Raw genomic sequence first — 19,963 nt, 5'->3', positions numbered from 1 at the left:
ACCATTGGAGCTGACCGAGTGGCCCTGATGAGCCGGAAACCAGACTAGGTGCGATTAAGAATCTGATGAAAACTTTTCTGTCCTGCTTACATCAGCAAAGCTAACATCGTTGCCTTTACAAGAGAAAGTCGGGTAGATTGACTGCCATTTTTCAACAAAGCCATGTCGATGAACAGCATAACAAAAGCTTCCTCTTGTGCTAGTGACTTCAGTGGCGGTGGCATTCTTGGCTTGGGGGAAAAATCATCTAGAAGTCCCTTCTCTGCTTGTGATAGAGTGCATCTAATATCCAACTGGGATATGATATCTGCTTACAAAAGAAAGCTGTAAATGTTTTTCAAGCCTTTGTAAGATATTTGTGAAGTTCTGAATGAGAGCTAACCATATCAGGTCTTCATATTCTTGATTGTGTGCGGCCATATTCTTGCATACCTCCTATAGGAATGAACCATGCTGCACATACTGTGGCACTGAGCCTTTCTTTGATAATGTCCATGCATGTCTCTCCTTCCTCACTTCTCATTTTTCATGAGCATTTTCCCTGCTCTTTGCAGCTGTTTAGAAAAACAGCTTGCTGCTGACATGCCAGTTTTGTGCAGACTGACATAGATGCAATTTTGATATTAGACATTGCCTGCAGATCATTGGCCTCTCATAACTTCTAATAGCCTGGAGCCTTTTGATATATGAACAGCTGCCCACTCTCATCAAGTGGGGCAGCAACTTGGTATTATGTTGATCGCTATGTTTTTGCACACGTTTTGTGCATGCTGTGATGACAAACATGCAATGTCAAGCACTCTGGAGGGCTTACATCTGTGCCATTGGTTGCTGCATGTGCCGTCTTTGGCACTCAGTTTTATATTTTACCAGCGTGAGCGTTGAAGGGGAATGTGTAGTGTTTAGTTTTGTCACACAAAAGTAGCGTACTGCAGTGGCTGAGTGTTGTGTAGTTTTTAACTGTTGAATGTATCATCATCATCATTATCATCATCCCCATAATTTATTCTTGCTGAGGACCTCAGTGCACAACGTAAATGGCGATGTACAAAAAATGAAAAGGCACTAAAGTGAGACGTCACAGGCCTGCAAGTATCACTCCCGAAATCAAAAAGCCCTTAACTCACAGTTACATGAAAAGGAGCTGCAAAAACGATTAAGGAGTTGATTTTAAGTGCATGATAACATGTATGGACAGTTTAATGGAGGAAGCAAAACTACACTGGTTCCGAAAGGAACAGGAAACGGGCACTCAACTGCCAGTAAAAAATATATGTTTGACATATCTGTGTCACTTTTAGTAAGTTGCAGCTACATGTACATGTTGTAAATACAGTAAAAACTGTATAACAAAACATTCCTAGCTTTACTGGCTCTTGATTTTTGTATTCTACAGCATTCATTGTAGAAAGCCAGAAGCTTACTAATTCTGGAGGCTTCATAAACATTCTTATCATGAGTAAATCTCTTGAAGTACAAAAATTTGTTGTGAAAGAACTGCTTTGAGAAACAGCAGCAAGTTTTGTGAAGATCGAGCCCTTTTTCTCTACCACGTGAAACACGGCGCGCTTGTAAAAATTGTGACTCGGTAATACTATATTTCTTGTAATGCAATGTATGCAAACATCTCAAATGATTGAGCTGTATCAGTCTGCTTAAACTTGTGATTTGGTCAGCCATGCTTTCCTTTCACAGTATCTTATGAACAGGGACTCGTAGGACCTTAAGTTTCTGTTTTTCTGCAGTTCTTTCTTTATTGCACTTGTTGCAGATAGTTTGGTCTGTTTGGGTATCTGTGATCACTTCCTGATTTGTTCTGCTCTGGAACGGGGGCTGGAGTTAGCCATTGTTTGTGTCATTTTTGTCTGTAGTCCCACCACTCTTAATGGTGGTCTCTCAGCAGTTTAATGGCTCTCACCTCAATGCTTCATGATGTTTAAACACATGGGTGGGAGTATCATTTTGCTTGAGGCATGATGTAATAGACCATGCAGGCTGGTGCTTTAGCAGTGAAGATAAACTTTGGTAGATGTTCAATACAAGAGCACAATTATTGTTGGTGCGCTTAGTGATGGAAATATTGTGCTTTATTACATTTCTATGCTTGTACAAATGGCTTCATCAAATTGACCTATCTGTCTACCATAATTAAACTTCCATTATGACTGCATGATGCACCTTTTGGGGGCTCCCATTCAGTCTCATTTAAATCGTGAACCTTAATGGGCAATGTCATGGCCAGTACACAATTGCAGATTTCTAGTTTCCTAAGCTTGCTTACAATAGCGGTAATTTTTGTCATGTGATGTACTGTCTCACAGAAAGCTACATCAGGATGCACTGCTTAGCACCTGTATTGCCAGATTAAGCAAAGAGCAAATGACATACTTGAGTAATGATAACAAGGGCAACCAAGTGCTTGCTCTATTTCTTCTTTCTTCTGTTTCTCTTGCATGTTCTGGCTACTGCAATGTGGCATGTTTGCAAGCAGCAAGCGAATCTGGTGTGAGGCTTGTGTCCACACTGCAACAGCTTTATCTCTGTTGCTCTACGCTTGCCGATCAGGCGATGTGATGAGTGGGACATCCGCGATACACGAATGGAACTGTCCACGTCTATGTTGTTGCTGTTTTTTGCTTGTTCCTCTTGCATTTTCATGCTACGCAGTTACGCCCAGCCGATACAGTACACATTTAAGCTTGCGCAATTCAAAACTGCTAATAAATTTTAAAAAATAATAAAAATGTGGTTGCTGTATGATCTGAAAGCTCCGTCTGGGTTAATTCATTCCGCTCTATAGCATAAACATTTGCATTTGTTGAAAAGTGAGTATTAAGGTTGGGGTGCAGATATTTTACCTGTACATTCAGACCAGAATAAACTGCACTCTGCATCAAAAGTTTATGGATGATGGGACCTGAGAAAATGGAATTTCCAAACAGACTCTGACCATAACCTTGTGACACTATGCTTTTAGCATACGCATACTAGCACAGGCTGGAAATTGATGCCAGGCTAACGAAATGTTCAGCTTTTTTTTCTGAAGTCACAGAATTGACAAACTTTTGTTGGCTATTGTACCTCACTTTAGAAAGTTAGAAGTTATCTTGCTGTATCTAACTTGATGGCAACATTTAACTTTGGACAACAGAAAACATTGTAACTTTCTACTTATCTGCAAAAATGTATACACAGAGGAAATTGAAAACTTCTTTCTTAAGCTGGAATAGGCATTTTGCTTTGTTATATTTTGCTGTGTTGCATAGCAGCTGAATGACTCCATATAATTTACCCTTGTTAATGAGGAGTGACGGCAACATATCTTCTTTATAGTGCGGAAGGTCTAGGAGCACCTTTCTTGCTCCCTAATATCTGTGTATTGCGTAATTGGCCTTTTGTGTCGAAATGCTAAAGTTACACTAATAAGAAATAACAGTGCCCCGATAATAAATCTATTTTGTACAGCAGTATTCTCCCTTATCACTATTGTTGTTGAAATATTTTCCTAAACCTCCTTAAGTAAGTGTCATCTGTATTCTGTAAGCATTATCTCGAACCTATTTTTTTTCCTTTTTTTCAATTCTTGCTATACGTATGTTTCACCTTCAAATTAGATGTCTTTATTAGCAAATAAACCAGTGTGTTACACGCTTACCTGTAAATGTCTGTATTAGCAGACAAGTTAAGCATACCCTTTCATTACCATCCATGTAGTTAGGTGGTGTAGCAATAGGGCTTTATCCCCATGTTTAACAGATCACTACTGCAGGGCTGTATTAGTGATTCCCTAAAACAATTCCGATTCTGTATGAATGCATTTTGTGCTAAGAGAAATCTTTTGGAGTTGATAATACAACTTTAAGTGCTTTGCAATAATCCAGTAATTTACAACATATTTTGGATTTTGCATCTCTGCCAGTTACGCTGACATCATTCTGCACATGTCACCCCTACCAATCTTACCTAGAATAGTCATGTGACATCACTTAGACAAGTAATCTCATTGGCTTTTCATTTGAATTCACCTGCAGTAGATATGTATGCAAGCATATGATTACATTGGACAAGTTTTATGCCAGTATGTCAAACCTCAAAATGCACGCGGACTTGTGTTGACCAGGATTGTAAAAGAAAGGACAAGACAGTCGATGCACAAGGCTGGTAGCAAGTAGTACAATCTTAATACAACCATGCTGTTCAATATGCAAAACACTGGCATAACATGACAAAGCATGCTTTTGTAAAAAGCAATGCACCATGGTGCTGTAAATGATGGCGACAACCAGCTGATATGGAGTGTGGGGAGCAAATGTTTTGATCTAGAATTTTATTTGATGTATGCAGCACTGGTGCAACATGTTACCTGCTAAGTTATCGGAAATGTGGAGTGGGATGATGAAAAAAAGACAGGAGCAAAGCATACATTTTAAGATAGCATTGTTTGTTGTTTAAGTTCTGTTTTCACTGTGTTGTATGTTCTGATGAAATTTTAATGAATAAGGTATCACTGTTTGAGTGAATTTTATCATGTGATGTATTGATGTGAAATCAGCCTTAGCAACACTGTGGACTATAGAGGGCTACCAATATTAAATCAGCCATAGGCTGTAGTACTTGTAAGCTGAGCACAAAAGCACCAGTTTGATTCCCAGTCATGGTGACTACATTATCATAATTGATACGAAAAAAAAAGAATGTTTGTATGCTGCAATTTTAATGCATGTTTGGAAATCCCAGCTAATCAACAAGGTTAAACATTCTAGCCCCCCACTATGGCATCTTCCACACCCAAGGTGTTGCTTTTATGAGATTAAGACTATGCATATTTTTGTTGTTTTTCTTGGCTGTGCAGACCATGTGGAACCTGCCTGTCTTACTACTGGGCATCTCGAGTGCAATCGTCGCCGTCGTGCAGTGCGCCCCCCAGAAAGCTATCTCTGTTACATTGGACTCTAAATGGAGCAACACACCTCTTCACCTAGAAGCCAGGTGAGTGGTCTCGACATTGATTTCACTTCAGCTCTGCTTTATTACCGGCCTCACAGGGCCTCTCTCTCTCTCTCTCTCTCTCTGTTCTTTTTTGGTAGTCTGCTTTTCACGTTATCTCCTTGACACTGTGTCAAGTGGATTAGGCAACATATTACACTCAGTCTGCTTGCTGCAACGATAAGCATAGTGCCAAAAAACATAAAAAGGAAAGGTCGGGTCTTCATTTCTTAAGTAATCTGGCTGCTTCAGTATTTTCCTTTTTTAGCCAGTGGAGCGTTGTCCAGAAAAAGAGGGGCAGAAAAACTTATGTAATAAAATTTGACACAAGGCTTGCCAGTGCTCTGATTAGCTTTTCATCACAGCCACACTTGTGAATTTTTCTCTCCGGAATTGCTTTATGTTGAAATGCTGATACTATTCTTCCAAAAAGGACTGTCTTTCCAAATGATCTTCTTTCTTTTAATCATAAAGTTTTCCAGCACTTACCAGAAACATAGATGCTGTAGTATAATGCCAAGGTTCTGCTGCATTAATTTAAAGTCAGTCAGTCAGTCAAGAACTTCAGTGAGGTCCTGAGGAGTTTCAAGCCGTTAGAGATCCCATGCGGGGAGCTCCTCGGGCCGAAACCGTAGGCGACGCCCAAGTCGGGACGGGAACGTGGTGACGCTCCGCCAGTTCTTGGGCCCTCTGGACGGCCTTGAGCTGGAGTTTGAGGTCCGGGCTTTTGAGGGCTGCTTCCCATTCGGGCTCACTAGAGAGAGGGCCCTTTGGTAACGCGGTACATTGCCATAGCATGTGCGAGAGTGAGCAATAGAGTTCTTGGCAGTCTGGGCAATTTGCCGGGATGTCTGAGTTATAGTGACTCAGTAGGCCTCGTGAAGGATACGAGTCCGTTTGTAGCATTCGAAACGCGGCCGCCTGCGCGCGTTCGAGTTTGGAGTGCGGGAGCGGATATTTCATTCTGCCTTTTCGATAGTATGAGGTGATTTCGTGATAAGTGAGTAGCGGGTCATTAAACTGAATGTCCAGCCCCTCTGAGGCCGTAGGACCGTCGCGGCGGGCAAGTTCTCGCGCACGGTCGTGGGCCGTTTCATTGAGGTTTGGTTTCCGCGGGTGAATGTCTTTCCCCATGTGAGCGGGGAACCAGGAGAGGCGTCGTTTGCTCTCCTTTGAGCTCGCTAGTAGTATGTGCGCCACTTCTTTACATACGTTGCCGCTTTCGTAGGCCCGAATTGCGGCACGCGAGTCCGTGAGGACATGAGTAAATGTGGGGTCTGCCATAGCGATGGCTACGGCTATCTGTTCTGCTTTAGCGCTGGTGGTCGTTTTAACCGATGCGGATGATCGTAAGGCTCCGTTACCGTCCACGACTGCTATCGCGAAAGTGAATGTGTTGCCGTACTGGGCCGCATCCACAAATGCGGTGGCGTCACGATCCGCCTCGGTGCGATCGAGAATCGCGCGGGCGCGGGCCCGGCGCCTGCCCACGTTGTGTTGTGGGTGGACGTTTCTAGGAAATGGTGAGACCTTGTAGTTGTCTCTAATTTCACTCGGTAGGGTAATCGCATGCTCGAAATAGGGAGATGGGGAGATATTAGCTTCGTTTAGGATTAGTCTACCGGCTTTGGACGAGGATAGGCGTAGTATTTGCGCCATAGTCTGAGCCTCGATCATAGCATGAGGCTATGGAACGGCTATCAGCTATAACTTAGTGCTCACAAATGCTTCACCTTTGTCACTTATATAAATATAAGGAAACAGACTAGAAACCTCTGTGCCGTGCCATTGTGTTCTGATGCTGTCATTAATGCTCCATGCATTGCTTTTTAGCATAACTATGCAAGCATTTATTTCTACTATTGCACCAAAGAAATGATCTGATTTGAGAGCTTATTTAGTCATAAGTTATTTGAACTGCTCAGATTTATTATGAACTGACGGTGTTGTAGAGCGGAAATATGTCAGTTGGTCCGTGGCAGATGCAATAGGACTCATAGTTGTGGGCATCGTATCAACCATTTAGTCACTTGTTTGACATATTGTGTACACCTGGTCGCAAGCACTTAGAGACACTGAACTCCACAGAACAGAATTTTCTTGCAGCTTTAGAATCTTAGGCATCGGTCAAGATATGAAACTGGCTGGCTGTGGGACAACCTATACTGCAAAAAAATAATATATAAATGAAGTAAAATAAACAATTTTAAATCACCTTGCACATTCACAACACACGTGGCTTACATATGTTGCCAGTTTGTGCTGTCATGTTCCTTTTCACGTAGTGTTGTTTCTCTTTTCTCATTGAGCAGAAAAGAAAACATGTATGTATATATATTTGTTTTTTCTTTCTTTAGTGAATTCTTTGCCGAGGAAAGTAGTGACTACTTCTGGCGTTACGTGAATGACTTTCAACAACTGGACCTTGCTGCATTCTCTAACAGTAAGTCATATCATTGTTTACTTTCCCCCACAAGTGCATAACGTTTTTGTATGTCTACATTGTGAACATTTCAGCCTTACTGCTTCCTCATTTGCATGTTCATTTCCTTCTGCTTAGTAGCTCGTTTGGGAAGTCTTCATGTCATGCTCAGTGGGTTTCACCTAAAGGAATTTAGATTTCTTTTTCTTGTTTTGCATGGGACATTCAGGATGCGGTTTTAGAATGTGAGCAATTTCGTATTTGGAATGTAAAACAGCGCGGAAAGACAGAACGCCAGTTAAAGAAAGACACAGACACGGCGCTGATTCACAACAAGGCTTATTCCTCATGACCGCGCAATACATACTTGTGCAGTCTATATTACAAAAGAAGGAAATAACGATGAAAAAAAATGAATAAAAGGAATATATCAGACACCGTCACTGTAAGCCATACAGATGCTTCCTTCTGAGTCTGTGCACTCAAACGTTGTAAAGTGGGCCATTGCGAAAACTTGTGATACACATGCCTTGTGAAAGCCTTGCCATCACAAGGTTTTGTTCAGCTTTAAGAAGCAAACTGAACGCCTCTGAAAGGCTGAATTCCCTTTTTATGTTGTGACCGCACTCACTGAGTGCCTGCTGAAGGAAACACAAATGAGCCCCGAGGCACTTACTCAAGCTTGTCAAAGGTGCAACAAGGGGCGAGACAATTCCGTACATTCACGGCGTGGCCCACAACCTCAAACGAATCGCTGGAAGACGTGATGTGTGGACGTGGTTTTTTTTCCACACCTGAAAGGCTGGATAGGTTGTGCGGGGCAGTAAACCCAAGTGCTCAAGAAGACCAAGCTTGCAGAACGAAACACTGCAATAATTTTGTACCTTTCACTGAAGGGGTGGTGTATTCTCTACCCTTGGCTTGCGGCAAGTGATATATCGGCCAAACAGGCCGTTTGTCTGAACGAGCGGCTAAGGGAGCACGCCTACAGTGTATCCTCAACGACATCTGGCTACCTTGGTATTCACTGCTGAGACAGCGGCTGCGTGCCACTTTCAGCATTGTGATGTTGTAAAACGTCATCAGGACCAGCTGACACATGAAATTCTTGAGGCTTTGGAAATGGCTACACTAGGCAACATGTGTATTAGCAGGCCTTTCATTGCTTTATCTAACAAAGAAATTGATTCTCTTGTTTCTTGACTTCGCATGTTTGTGCACGCACTCTGTACGATTTACAGTGATCGTGTCTGATAGACTATTCCTTTTATTAATTTCTTTCATTTTATTTCCTTCTTTTGTCATAGACCGCACAAGTATATATTGCACGGTAGTGACGAATAAACCTATGGAGCCAGCGCCATGTCTGTCTCTTTCTTTTAGTGGTGTTCGGTCTTTCACACTGTTTTGCATTCCAAGTATGCCACCAACTTGCCCAGGCATCTAATTTATAAATTTCGTATGCTGGCATTTATGTTTTGTGTGCCTGTCAGAACCGTTATTCAGCATATAAAGAAACAAAATGAAAGAGTGAGGAGAGAAAACAGGACATGGAATATATGTGCAGTGCTCTCTATTTGCTATGTACCTCATTTAAAGTCTTTACTGTTTAATTTCACACAAAGAACAATGCATTTGAGAGTGAATGATGAATAGCAACTTGTTTAACTTGTATCCTTGTTAACACTGTTATGTGGTATTGCTCGTGTGGCCACTAAGGCGCACTAATTCACGTAAACCCGTTTTCTTGAACTGTCATGTGTTGAGCTTATTTAGTCTAATTTAACATTGTGTTAAGATTAAACTATTAATTATGTTAGTGCAGGAGGTTAGCTAATTCATTACCAATAGCCATGTTTGTGTGGAACTGTTTAATGTCAAGATGACTTGAGAGCCACAGTGCATGTCTTCTGGACAGAGATTGAAATAGCTTAACTCCAGAGAACACTTTATAATAAATTTTTCTTTTTTTTTTTCTTCTTTTCTTTTTTGCTGGAAACATTAGGTTAGGTAATGTTGAGGCAGTAATAGAAAGCCAAATTACTCAGTTAAACTGTTTTGCCGGAGATGTGCTCTAAGAATGGCTTGTTGAGTTAAACAAGGCTTCTGGTGCAGCATATAACTAAGCATTCGAGGGGTGCTGGTGCTACAGCCAGACAGCTTCATAAACAAAAGAGGTATCAGAAAGGAAGTCAGATTGTCACAGATCATCAGTTTTGCAAGGGCAAGGTCAGTGCTTTATTCACGCCCACTTGGCACTTCCTGTGGTACCAGAGAGGGGACGCCAGTTCACTGCTCATTTGCGGCAACTTCCTGCACAGAGTTTGGCAGCTTATCTCCTGCTCCTTTTTCTGTCTGCGGAGAGGTTGTTTAGATTTAGAGGTTATTGAAACTAAACGCTCATGCGGACATGCAAAGTTCATTTTGTGAGTTCTTGAGGCGCTGCTTACAGTGATTTGCATATTTGCACGACAGTTTGCTGAAAGAAACTTCATTCTTTAACCCAGTTCCCCTCCCTCTTTTCCAAGTCAAAGCTGTACTCATCCCGACAGTTTGTGCCAATATTGCCAAGGACAAATCATACCAATACACAGTACACTTTGCTTTGCTCTACTGTAATGAGTCATGCATGTCAACTCGTTCCACTGATAACTGCTGGCTTTGGCACTCGCTTAATTTTGTAGTTCGCATTTATTTTGCTGTCGTAAATATTATTGCAGTCATTTATGTCCTTTGAGAAAAGCTATCTGTTGATGTGCTACTCATTCGTCACATTGATTACAATGCATAAACCACACATTTCATTATCTTTTTTGTTTAACAAGACCATCGTGTGTGAAAAGGTGGCCAGGTAAAAAAATATAATTGGATATCTTATGCTATTTTCGCAATATGAACTTGGGCGTTAAAGGGTTTAGAGAAACTCGATGTGTTGGCAGCATGTTACTTCTAAAAGATTTTTATGGTACATGTTGTAACTGCTGCACGCACTGGGTAGATTTTAGAATAAGAGAAGTTGGTACATATGCACACACACATTCATGCAGCTGTGTCTGCATGGTTGCCTGCAGTGATGACTGGTGGTTTGTTACTAAGCATTCCTTTATGCTAAGCACAATGCAAGACTTGCGCTTGCATTATGCCACCTCTTGTCTAACGTATAAAACTGAGAAACAGAGAAATCGTTAGTTCATTTTGAGTAGCATGTTTGGACAAGTGTTTTACTCTTGCTACCCAGTGTGAAAATGAGCTGCACAATAAAAACCCAATTGCTAAAGCTCTACTTACTGCTGTGTGACACATTGACATTGAAAATTCTAGTAGTGAACGAAATGAGCAAGAATAACTGCCCTTCCAGCTTATTTTGCCGTACAAATGTTTTAACTTGTTTTGTTAAAAGAGTGCATTCGTTTGATTGCTGTTGGCTTCAAAGTTTTCATCCCCTAGGCTACACAGCAATCATTTCATTTTTTTTTTTTTACCCAACTGGACCATTTCCGAAATTTGTAGTGACCTCTAATACCAAAGTCACGGAGCATACACTTTGCTGTGTCGTTGGAAAGCATATGTTTTGGAATCACTTGCACTAAGTGACACTGAAATAGCTGATGCGTTTTTGTGGTGTCATTTGAGCTCATTCGATAGCTGCAGTTACACTGGTTCTGTCGTCAATGGTTGAGGAAGACTATCCCCATGTCTTCCCTAGAACACGGACTTTTCACAGTGGTGTATATTTCCTTAAATGATTTGCAAATGTCTAAGTCGGCTGCCATACAAGGCTGTTTTTTAACCAAAAACTCTCAACAGACTACATCTTTTTTTTACATAAGTACTGTTGCCTTCTCTCATCCACATCCACGAACTAACCCTCCACCCCCCTTCCCTTAGGGAGGAAGCGTAAGATAGAGGCTTTCAGAGAAAAACTGCAAACATTTCATGTCATAGTTCCCCCACACCCAACACCTGGTCACAGAGAGGGAATGTATCGTTGCCATTGCATAGAATTTGCTGCTGCTGAACCCTTGTAATGTGGAGGAGATTACAGGGCTTGGCAGTAGCAAAGGCAAAGCTGATGAATGGAACAATACTTTGTTCTACTAGGCCGAGGCCAAGAGTATTTCGGTTGGAGAATACCTTTCTCGCGCATGCTCGGAAATATTTCTGAAAGTGACCCATTATTCGTTAAAGAAGTTGTGTGGATGAATTGTTTGGAATCCATGCTGGCTTTTCCTTACTAGCGCTAGTATTGCCAGTCACTACTGCACCAAGAGGCTGGATCTTTCTGTTATAGCCCACATACTTAGAGTGTTCTTTGCCTCTAGTCTTCTCTCTGGTTGAGTACACATGTTCCCATTAAATTAAATCTGTTGTTTTATGCTAGCCAACTTGTTGAAATATGTATTTGAAGAACTTCACATGTAGTCTTTCTTAGTTGCTTCTTTGCACTCATTAATAAATATGGTGTTATATCAAACATTTGAACTCTTGCAATGAACAGCATTCTAACAAAATTACAGAAAGCTTACTTACCAGTTTGTTTACCTGCCTTTATCCCTATGAAACTGAAGAGGTGTCAACAAAAGAAACGGTTCGATTAGCTTGTGGCATCTTTTCTTTGTTGTGTATTCTTTAGCTTATTTTGACGTTGCCTTGTCATCAGTGGTGACGTTAGACTGGTGAAGGTACACCACGCAGCTGTTGCTAGCGCAGAATGGAGTGCTTGTTTTTGCCCTGGCAGTCCTCTGACCTAGTTTTTCAGGCAGCTTCAGAGGGTGGTCATGGAACAGCAATACCCCATTGTATTATTTTAACGCATGTGACAGGTGTGATCGTCACTCTGTGGGGCGCGGCATTGTAGCTGCCACCTTTGTTTTTGTGCCCCGCTGTGAGCTTTGTTGCGTCACGTGTTGTGGAAGGCTTCCTCTCTACTGCCCCTGCTTTGAGCTTACGTGAGCAGCATCAACAGATGTTGGGCACCTTGACGCCTAGAGACCACAGTAAAAGTGAATAAAGCCAACAAATTCGGTTTGAATGAGAGAGCAAACGGGTGTAGACGATATTCTAATTGGCATTAAGAGAAAAAAATGGAGCTGGGCAGGTCATGTAATGCGCAGGTTAGATAACCGGTGGATGATTAGGGTTACAGAATGGGTGCCAAGAGAAGTGAAGCGCTGTCAAGGATGGCAGAAGACTAGGTGGGGAGGTGAAATTAGGGAATTCGCGGGTGCTAGTTGGAATCCGTTCGTGCAGGACAGGGGTAATTGGAGATTGTAGGGAAAAGCCTTCATCCTGCAGTGAACATAAAATAGGCTGATGATGATGATGACGATGATACCAAAAATAATACTGCATGCTTCACATTCTAGCGGTAAATGGCTATCAGGTATGTTCTGAGTTTTTGTTTTACTTGGGCATTGTTAAATTAAGCCATGTTTCAAGCTACAATTTATTGTTTTAAGCTTGGTTACAGCTTTCATAAAGAAATACATTGACTATTACGAACCAGCCACTATTTTACATGAAATTCTTCTGCCTAAATGTTGTACAAACCCTTCTGTAATAAAGTCTCTGCATTGGCTCTGAATAGTTGCCTGCAAGGCATCAGAAACTGCACTGCCTTCTGTCACCTTATCATCGACATTGTGAATTGCGTTTCAGTGTTTTAAAATATTCAATTATTTCGTCACTAGATTTTTCATAGCACTGACTGAATTTCAGTTTTTGACATCACTGACAGTATTAAGTGACATTTCTCACTCCTCTCTAAAACATTTAGATACACTGTCAGCCATTCTTTTAAGTTAAAAGAAAAAAACAAGCAAAAAAAAATGGCAGCTTCCTGGGGAGAGAAGGGGAGGCAGAAGGAACAGGTTGCAGCACGATGCAGTACATGACCATCAAAGCTTGTCTTAGTTGTCAGGTTAGACCATCAAAGCTTGCCAAGTTGTCAGGTTAGATCTGGTAATTGGGCCAAAGTATAGCTATGAATGTAATGATGCATGATATGGCGTAAGGGGAGGATAGTAACTGTATTGATTTCAAGGAAGCTCTTTTTCTGCGTGGCCTGCCCTTGACTCATTGGCTGAATGGCACCTTGCCAGACACTCACTCTTTGGCACAGTTGGCTGTAGTATTTTGCGTGTTGTGTAAGGTCCGGGAAGCTGCCTATCGAACATGTAGCCTATTTTTGGCATGGCTCTTTCTACACCAGTGTTTTTGTCTCTTCATATCTTGTCTCTTGTCATAGAACAGCCGGAACCCATCTGTCATTTTTAATGCATGTTTATGTCGATCATACTATTTGTAGCTGTAGCTTTTAATCGGCACGTTCATTATTAAGCATTTTTCTTTTATTCTGTCTTGCGGTATTTCCTTAGGAAGAAGGTTTAGCTTATGGGCTCCTGTCTAAATACATCGTAATAGAGAAACTGTTTGTCTCAGCAACTACTGCACAAAATTTGATGACGTTTGTTGCATTAAAAAAAAGATTAGAAACAAGTGACTGTAGGAAGCGGGTTTTTTATTTAGGCCATCGATTTTTCAATATACTATAATGTTGAAAATTGAAAAATTTCAAAAAGACAATGCTATCAAGTTTAGAACTCTGTAACTCAGCAATCAAAGAAATATATCACACTTCTGTACACAGTACCTAATAATACAACTAAAGTAGGCAAAATTGATGTATTATACCACCCCTGTTAAGGTGGGATGCCCCATTCAAAAATAAATTTTCCTGCACAAGACTTATTTTTTGTGTTTTTTTACATCTTATGTATGCCCAAACATTCAGAAACATGTTGCAGAAAAACTGTCTTCCTGTCATCATTCATTAGTTTGAGAGTTACAGTGAGTTTCCCACTCACTTGTCTTACCCTTGTTTTACGAAGCTGAAACTACATTGCATTGGTTCCAAAAGTCAGTACTATTTCTTTTACGTAAATGATATTCAAAATACTGTTTTTATTTTATGTTTTCGATGAGCAGTCGTGCGAACAAAAGGAGACTCTAGTGAATCTCTATTTGTTATTTTTGACGTCTTTCACATGATTTGAAACATTTGTATGGTTATTTTTCAAAATGAAATGTTGCTCCACCTCATGTTATGCAAATTTGATGACTGTTTTCTGAATGAATATTTTAAAATGACATTTTTCACACTCATTCCTCACACAGAGATGTGTGCAACAAATTAGGGCAATTAGGACAAAGGAAACTGATGCAATACTTTGAATTTACAGCTCATTTTGCTAATAAAGTTTGTCCAAGTGGGCAATTTTTTTCACTTTGCTTTGTTTTTCAAACCTTACTTCCGTAATTTTTATCGCATTAAATTTATCCTACTTTATTGCACAGGTTCTACACTTAGCTACATAAATGCCATAGCTTTGCTAATTCAGCAGTTCATTAGTTACTTATCATTGCTGGCGCAACTAACACTTTTTAAACTCATTTTATGACAAAAGTTGCCTTCCAGAAAGTAAGCTGATCCATATTTTGCACTTTATATAGTTGGGTAGTGTAAATTAGACATCCTCATTAAAGAAACATGTTTTGTCAATCTTAGCTATTGATTTAAAAGCTTTTTTTTTTTGTGGCCTCTCACCTCCAATATGCCATTATTTGGTGAGTGGGAGTTTTGCAAAACCCTTTTAAACAATGTAGCCAACTCATCTAAGCTGTAAACTCATATATCAGATTTGTTCGCTTTAGATGCTCTAATAGACAGATAACAGAACTGTGATGTTTGTTTCTAGGCAGCAGTACAGACTGGCTCTCTGCTAAACAGCCTGCTTGATAGTAATGAATCACATGCGTAGTGATGGTATCGAACCTGGGCTTCTCAGTGCAGCAGCCCGATGCTCTAACCGAAATTGCACATATACTTTTATTGTGCCGATACCAACTAACTCTTCAGATGATCGCCATGTGTGTTGCATTGCATAGGACATGTGCTCAACAGCTTATGTGGGTGCCACTTTCCTTTTCCAAAGATGCAGGAGTGAAATGGCCAAATTTTAGCATTTGATTCATCGCTTCACAAAAACTTTGCCTCACACAGATTCCAAGAGGTGTGTTGGATCTGTATAGTATCTTTCATTTCCCAATTATCTCTCTCTCTCTCTCTCTCTCTCTGCCCATTTTTATTACTGCAAAGGTTGTTAAACTGTAGCTTCTTGTTTGCTTTGAGAGGCACATTTTTTTCATTTTTTGTTTATGAGGTGTAGATGATATGTTTAAGTACTGGTGGGTCATATTCATCATCACTCACTGGTGGATCAAAGGGAAGGAGGGAGGGGGAGGTTGCCATTTGGGGAACTGCCCCAGGACATGCCGACACTTCAGAGCTGATAGAATTGAGCATGCATTGAGTCATTCCCCTATTCTCTGCATGTTTTGGTGAGGGCCCCTCTGCATCCACTCCTGTTGTGCGTAACTAGTGCCTGTAGGCTCTAACATGGATGCTCGGGCACTTCCATTGCTTATGAAATGCATTATGCAAAACATGGCCAAGAAACACTTCAGCGAGGAAAGGGAAACATAAATGTTCTTTTAAACTGATGCTTAACTCGAAGAGACTGATACAGTCACTTATCTATTGTGTATTTTAGTACATATTTAACAAAACAAAAATCAGATTGTTTGCATATGTTTTGTTTCTTTTATTGTTGTTGTATTCTTGCTCATGCACTTACTTGCTTATGTGCACATAAGGCTGCTCACCACTTTGGTTAGATAGTTGCAGTCCTTCATGGAAAGTGTCACCAGTAGCACACCGACATATTTTTTCATTGTTTGTATGTATAATGCCTCATAAATAAATAATCAGCTTGTTATCTCTTTTCTTATTGCCTTCTGAATGTAAATGTGTGTGAGGCTGAGCTATGTTGTTATGGTGCTCATGCTTACCTGTGTGTGTGCCTTTTAATAGAGTTAGACTCTAGTTCGCCTCGTATCATGACAGTCATGCCACTTTGTCAAGCAGCCTGTAACTGAAGCACTAGCAGGCAGCTGTCAAAGTATTGCGGAGGTTGAAGGGGGGGAGGAGGGAGTTATGAGGCAGAGGGTTCAAGGGTTGACCTAATGTGTAGGCTGTGCAACACTTTCTCGTCTATGGCATCTCTGCAGGCCACTCAGGCATACAGAAAAGCAAAGAAGGGCATTGGGCTAGTCAGGGTAATAGTACAAGGTGGCTGCAACTAAGACTAGTGCCATAATTTGGAGGAAGACGCAAAACAACTAAGTATTCTGATCCATTGTGGCATTCATTTTCTGAAGCACCTGCCCTATTGGCAGTTTGCATTTCACTGACCAGCCACGAAAAGACCACATAAAAGGATATTCGCTTTTGGTTCCCTTGACTAACTTTGTATTTGCTACTAGAAAAATTGTGCACATGTTCAAGGAAGTTGGGCTCCTTAATACATTTCCTTGTGTTTGGTTGTTCTCCAAGAAGCACAAAAGAAAGTTCGGCAGCATGTTACAATCCTGTAACACGTGAAGGTGAAAGCCTGCTGCACATGTGGTAATGCATTGAGTTATGTGATCAGAGGGGTCAGGCTTCTTGCAAGACATAACGAGCTGCAGTGTGGAGTAAACATATGGTGCTCTAGGTTGACCCCATCGACACATGCAAGCACCTAATGCACTAACTACCTAAAGGTTCTTTCATTCTTTGTTTCCTTCCATCTTCTTTTTTGTTCTTTTGTTTTTCTTTCATTCCTTCTTTCTTTTGTTTTTTCATTCATATTCAGCCATTCATATTTGCTTACAGGGGGCACGCTTTTTTTTTGGGTATGAGTCATTGCAATGAGCCACTTAAGGCTTTCACCTTAAAAATGCAACAGTGCATATGCTTTCTTGCAGGATGGCTGAAAAGCTTCTATGGAGGCAGCTATAGTTATACTTCCATTAGTTTGTTTTGCAAGACGTAAAAAATTTGTTCAAATGATCAAACCTTGATTATAAGGAAGAAAAAAAAACATTATTGCGCTTTATTGGACTTTTGGACACTTTGGAATGAAAATAGAAATTGAATGAACCAACAATGAATTGACAGAGGCCCAGTGCATATTCTTAACTGTATGAGTATGCATGCTATTTATTGTTTTTATTATTGTCATTCTTTCTCTGGATCTGTCTGGTTCATTTGTGTTCCCACTGAACCAGTAATGAACAATGTTGAATAATGCCCCGGCAAAGCAGCCAAGCATGACAGCTGCAGTTATCCTTTGGTGCATGGTATTCAGCCCCTTTCCAGCACTTGCTCTCAATGCCTGGTAACGCAAATAAGCAGAAGCAGTTTCTTAAGCACCACTTGTGTCGACGGTTTTGCACAGCAGTTACGTGTCCAGGACTTAGGCTTCTGCAGTTTGCCTTGATGGGGCAACAACATCAACGGCTTTGTGCGTCGTGTTCCGTGTTTGCTCATTTCTTGCTGTCCACTGTCTTAGCTTCGTATTGTCTTGCTGTGTCCCTAACACATGCACTGCCAATCCTGTTTTTGGCGCCAACGTATCACCTTCCCCTCGAGGATTGAGTGCCTGCTGGCTCGTGTGTGTTTTGTCCTTGCCTTTTCGCAAGTTGCTGAAGCACACTGTTTTCTTCTGGGCCTCTGAAGGTGTGCATCTATCCAGACACTGCCCTGTCCAAGCTAAGTCCTCAAGATGAACTTATCTTGGGTGACGGCTGCTGCTTCTGGTTTCTCTCTCTCTCTCTTGAGGTTGTTCTGGGAATGCAGCCTATATATAGCTTGTGCAGTGCATTTGGAGTGTTTATGTTTCAGTTATCAGTCTCTATGTTGTGTTATCGCCAGATATTGCTCGTTCTGTTGTGCGCTTGAACGTCCTTGTATTGGTGTGTGGCCCTATATTGTAACACTATTTTTATAGAAAGCAGCTGCAACTCAAGGGCAGTGGCACATAGATAAAATCACTTTCTCTTTGGTGCATGAAAGTTTACATTGTGTCTATTTATCCCAGACGTCTTCATTGGCATTGCAATGTATATATCTATGCTTCCGCTGTCTGTTCAAAGCAAGACGGAAGGGTTATAGAAAGATGGAGAGTTGAATTGACCAACTTTGGACAAACAAGGAAAGGCTTCAGCCCACAGCAAACATTTTATAAAATATGTTTTTGTCAGGGCAACAACGAGGAAGAGAAGTTGCATTGTTAAAACTTTGATTCTGGGCTGAGGCTTCCCTAGTTCTCCCACTGCTGATGAATTTTTGTCGCTTGCCGAAGAGACATGACACATGATGTCGTTAATGCGGTAGCATTCATTCCCCCATTGTTAGGCGAGTATTGTAATGTGAACTCAGCTTAGAACTGGAGTGTTCGCTGTGACAGTAGGTGCAACAAGAAAGGAAATAAAGAGATTTGTTGGTCTAATGTAGGGTAGGGAGCAGTGGCCAACTTTCCACTGGTTTTGCATGTTTTTGTGAAGCATTTTGACTTTATGCTGCACTTGATGCCTTGCCATGTGCCCAGTTGGGTCGGAAGTTGGCACGGTCAGGATGACCAGAAGCCTAGGTGGCCACTGGAAACACTGCTACCAGGGCAACAGCAGCACCAAGGACATCAACAAAAGAATCAGTGCAGGCTGCTTCCTTCTAAAATCTTTATTCACTAATGTTTACAAACTAAACCTTTGCGGCTGCTGCATCTGTTTCTTCAACCTTGTTCACATTGAGCTGCAACAGTGACTTCATATGCTTGCCCCACTCTTGGATTCTGTTCAGATAACTTTTTCTTGGAAGTCGAAAGAATACCCATTAGGTTTTTTTTTTCCTTTTCTTTCTTTATGCCTGACATTAATGCAGTAAGCTGAAATCACACAATGTGAATTTGATTTTTTTCTCAGCATTATTTATTTTGGGTAGAATTTACAAGCTACAGTCTGGCACTGAGCATGTGCATTCTGCTTATCTATGGGAGCATTCACTGGGACAAAGGGGTGGGGAGGTGCAGCACCTAGTTGGTGCTGTTTGATGCATGATGCTTGTGAGGGGTCCATTCTCATGTCACAATGTGCCATGGAATGTAACCTGTTTGCAAAAAACCGCACCGGCTGTCGTTGCCCATCAGAAGTAACTTCAGACATGTGAAAGTTAAAGTGAAAATTGTCATCCACCCGAATGTAGCATGAAGCTACAAAGGAAACCCATACGGGTTTCTCAGAAAGAAAGCCTTGCAGTTGAGGAAAAAGACGGCCTGGTCAGGGAAAAATTTTTGTTCATTTGCAAAGGTTTCTTTTTGAGAAACCCATATGGGTTTTCTTTGTAGCTTCATGCTACATTTGGGTTGATGATAATTTTCACTTTCATCAGCCTTCCTCCTCCTTGCGGAACTGATTTGCCATATTCATACGTGTGTTATGTCCCATTCACATCCAATATTACAATGCACTTGCACAGAGCTGAAACTCCATGTTGGCTAATGGCTGCAAGTATATGGTAAATGTGCCAGTGAGAAATAGGAGTGAGGTGGGTAGTGAAGTATTTCATCTTCTGGGAATGTGCCTGCCTCTGTCATTCCATCTGCCCCTTTTTGC

The 19,963-nt window shown here is 41.1% G+C and overlaps 1 protein-coding gene across 6 annotated transcripts in view; it reads left to right on the top strand.

The window, feature by feature from the left end:
• The window catches only part of Uggt (UDP-glucose-glycoprotein glucosyltransferase), a 218,079-nt gene that overhangs the window by 11,017 nt on the left and 187,099 nt on the right, over positions 1 to 19,963 (top strand). For all 6 annotated transcript variants that reach the window (XM_075682275.1, XM_075682274.1, XM_075682277.1 and 3 more), the window contains exons 2-3: positions 4,853 to 4,989; positions 7,344 to 7,429. In XM_075682275.1, coding sequence (XP_075538390.1) covers positions 4,856 to 4,989; positions 7,344 to 7,429 — 220 coding nt within the window. In that variant the 5' untranslated portion in view covers positions 4,853 to 4,855. The remainder of the gene's footprint in view (positions 1 to 4,852; positions 4,990 to 7,343; positions 7,430 to 19,963) is intronic.

Source organism: Dermacentor variabilis, chromosome 2 (genome assembly GCF_050947875.1).
Source record: "Dermacentor variabilis isolate Ectoservices chromosome 2, ASM5094787v1, whole genome shotgun sequence".
Classification (NCBI taxonomy): domain Eukaryota; kingdom Metazoa; phylum Arthropoda; class Arachnida; order Ixodida; family Ixodidae; genus Dermacentor; species Dermacentor variabilis.
This window is presented reverse-complemented; position numbering and strand designations above follow the sequence as displayed.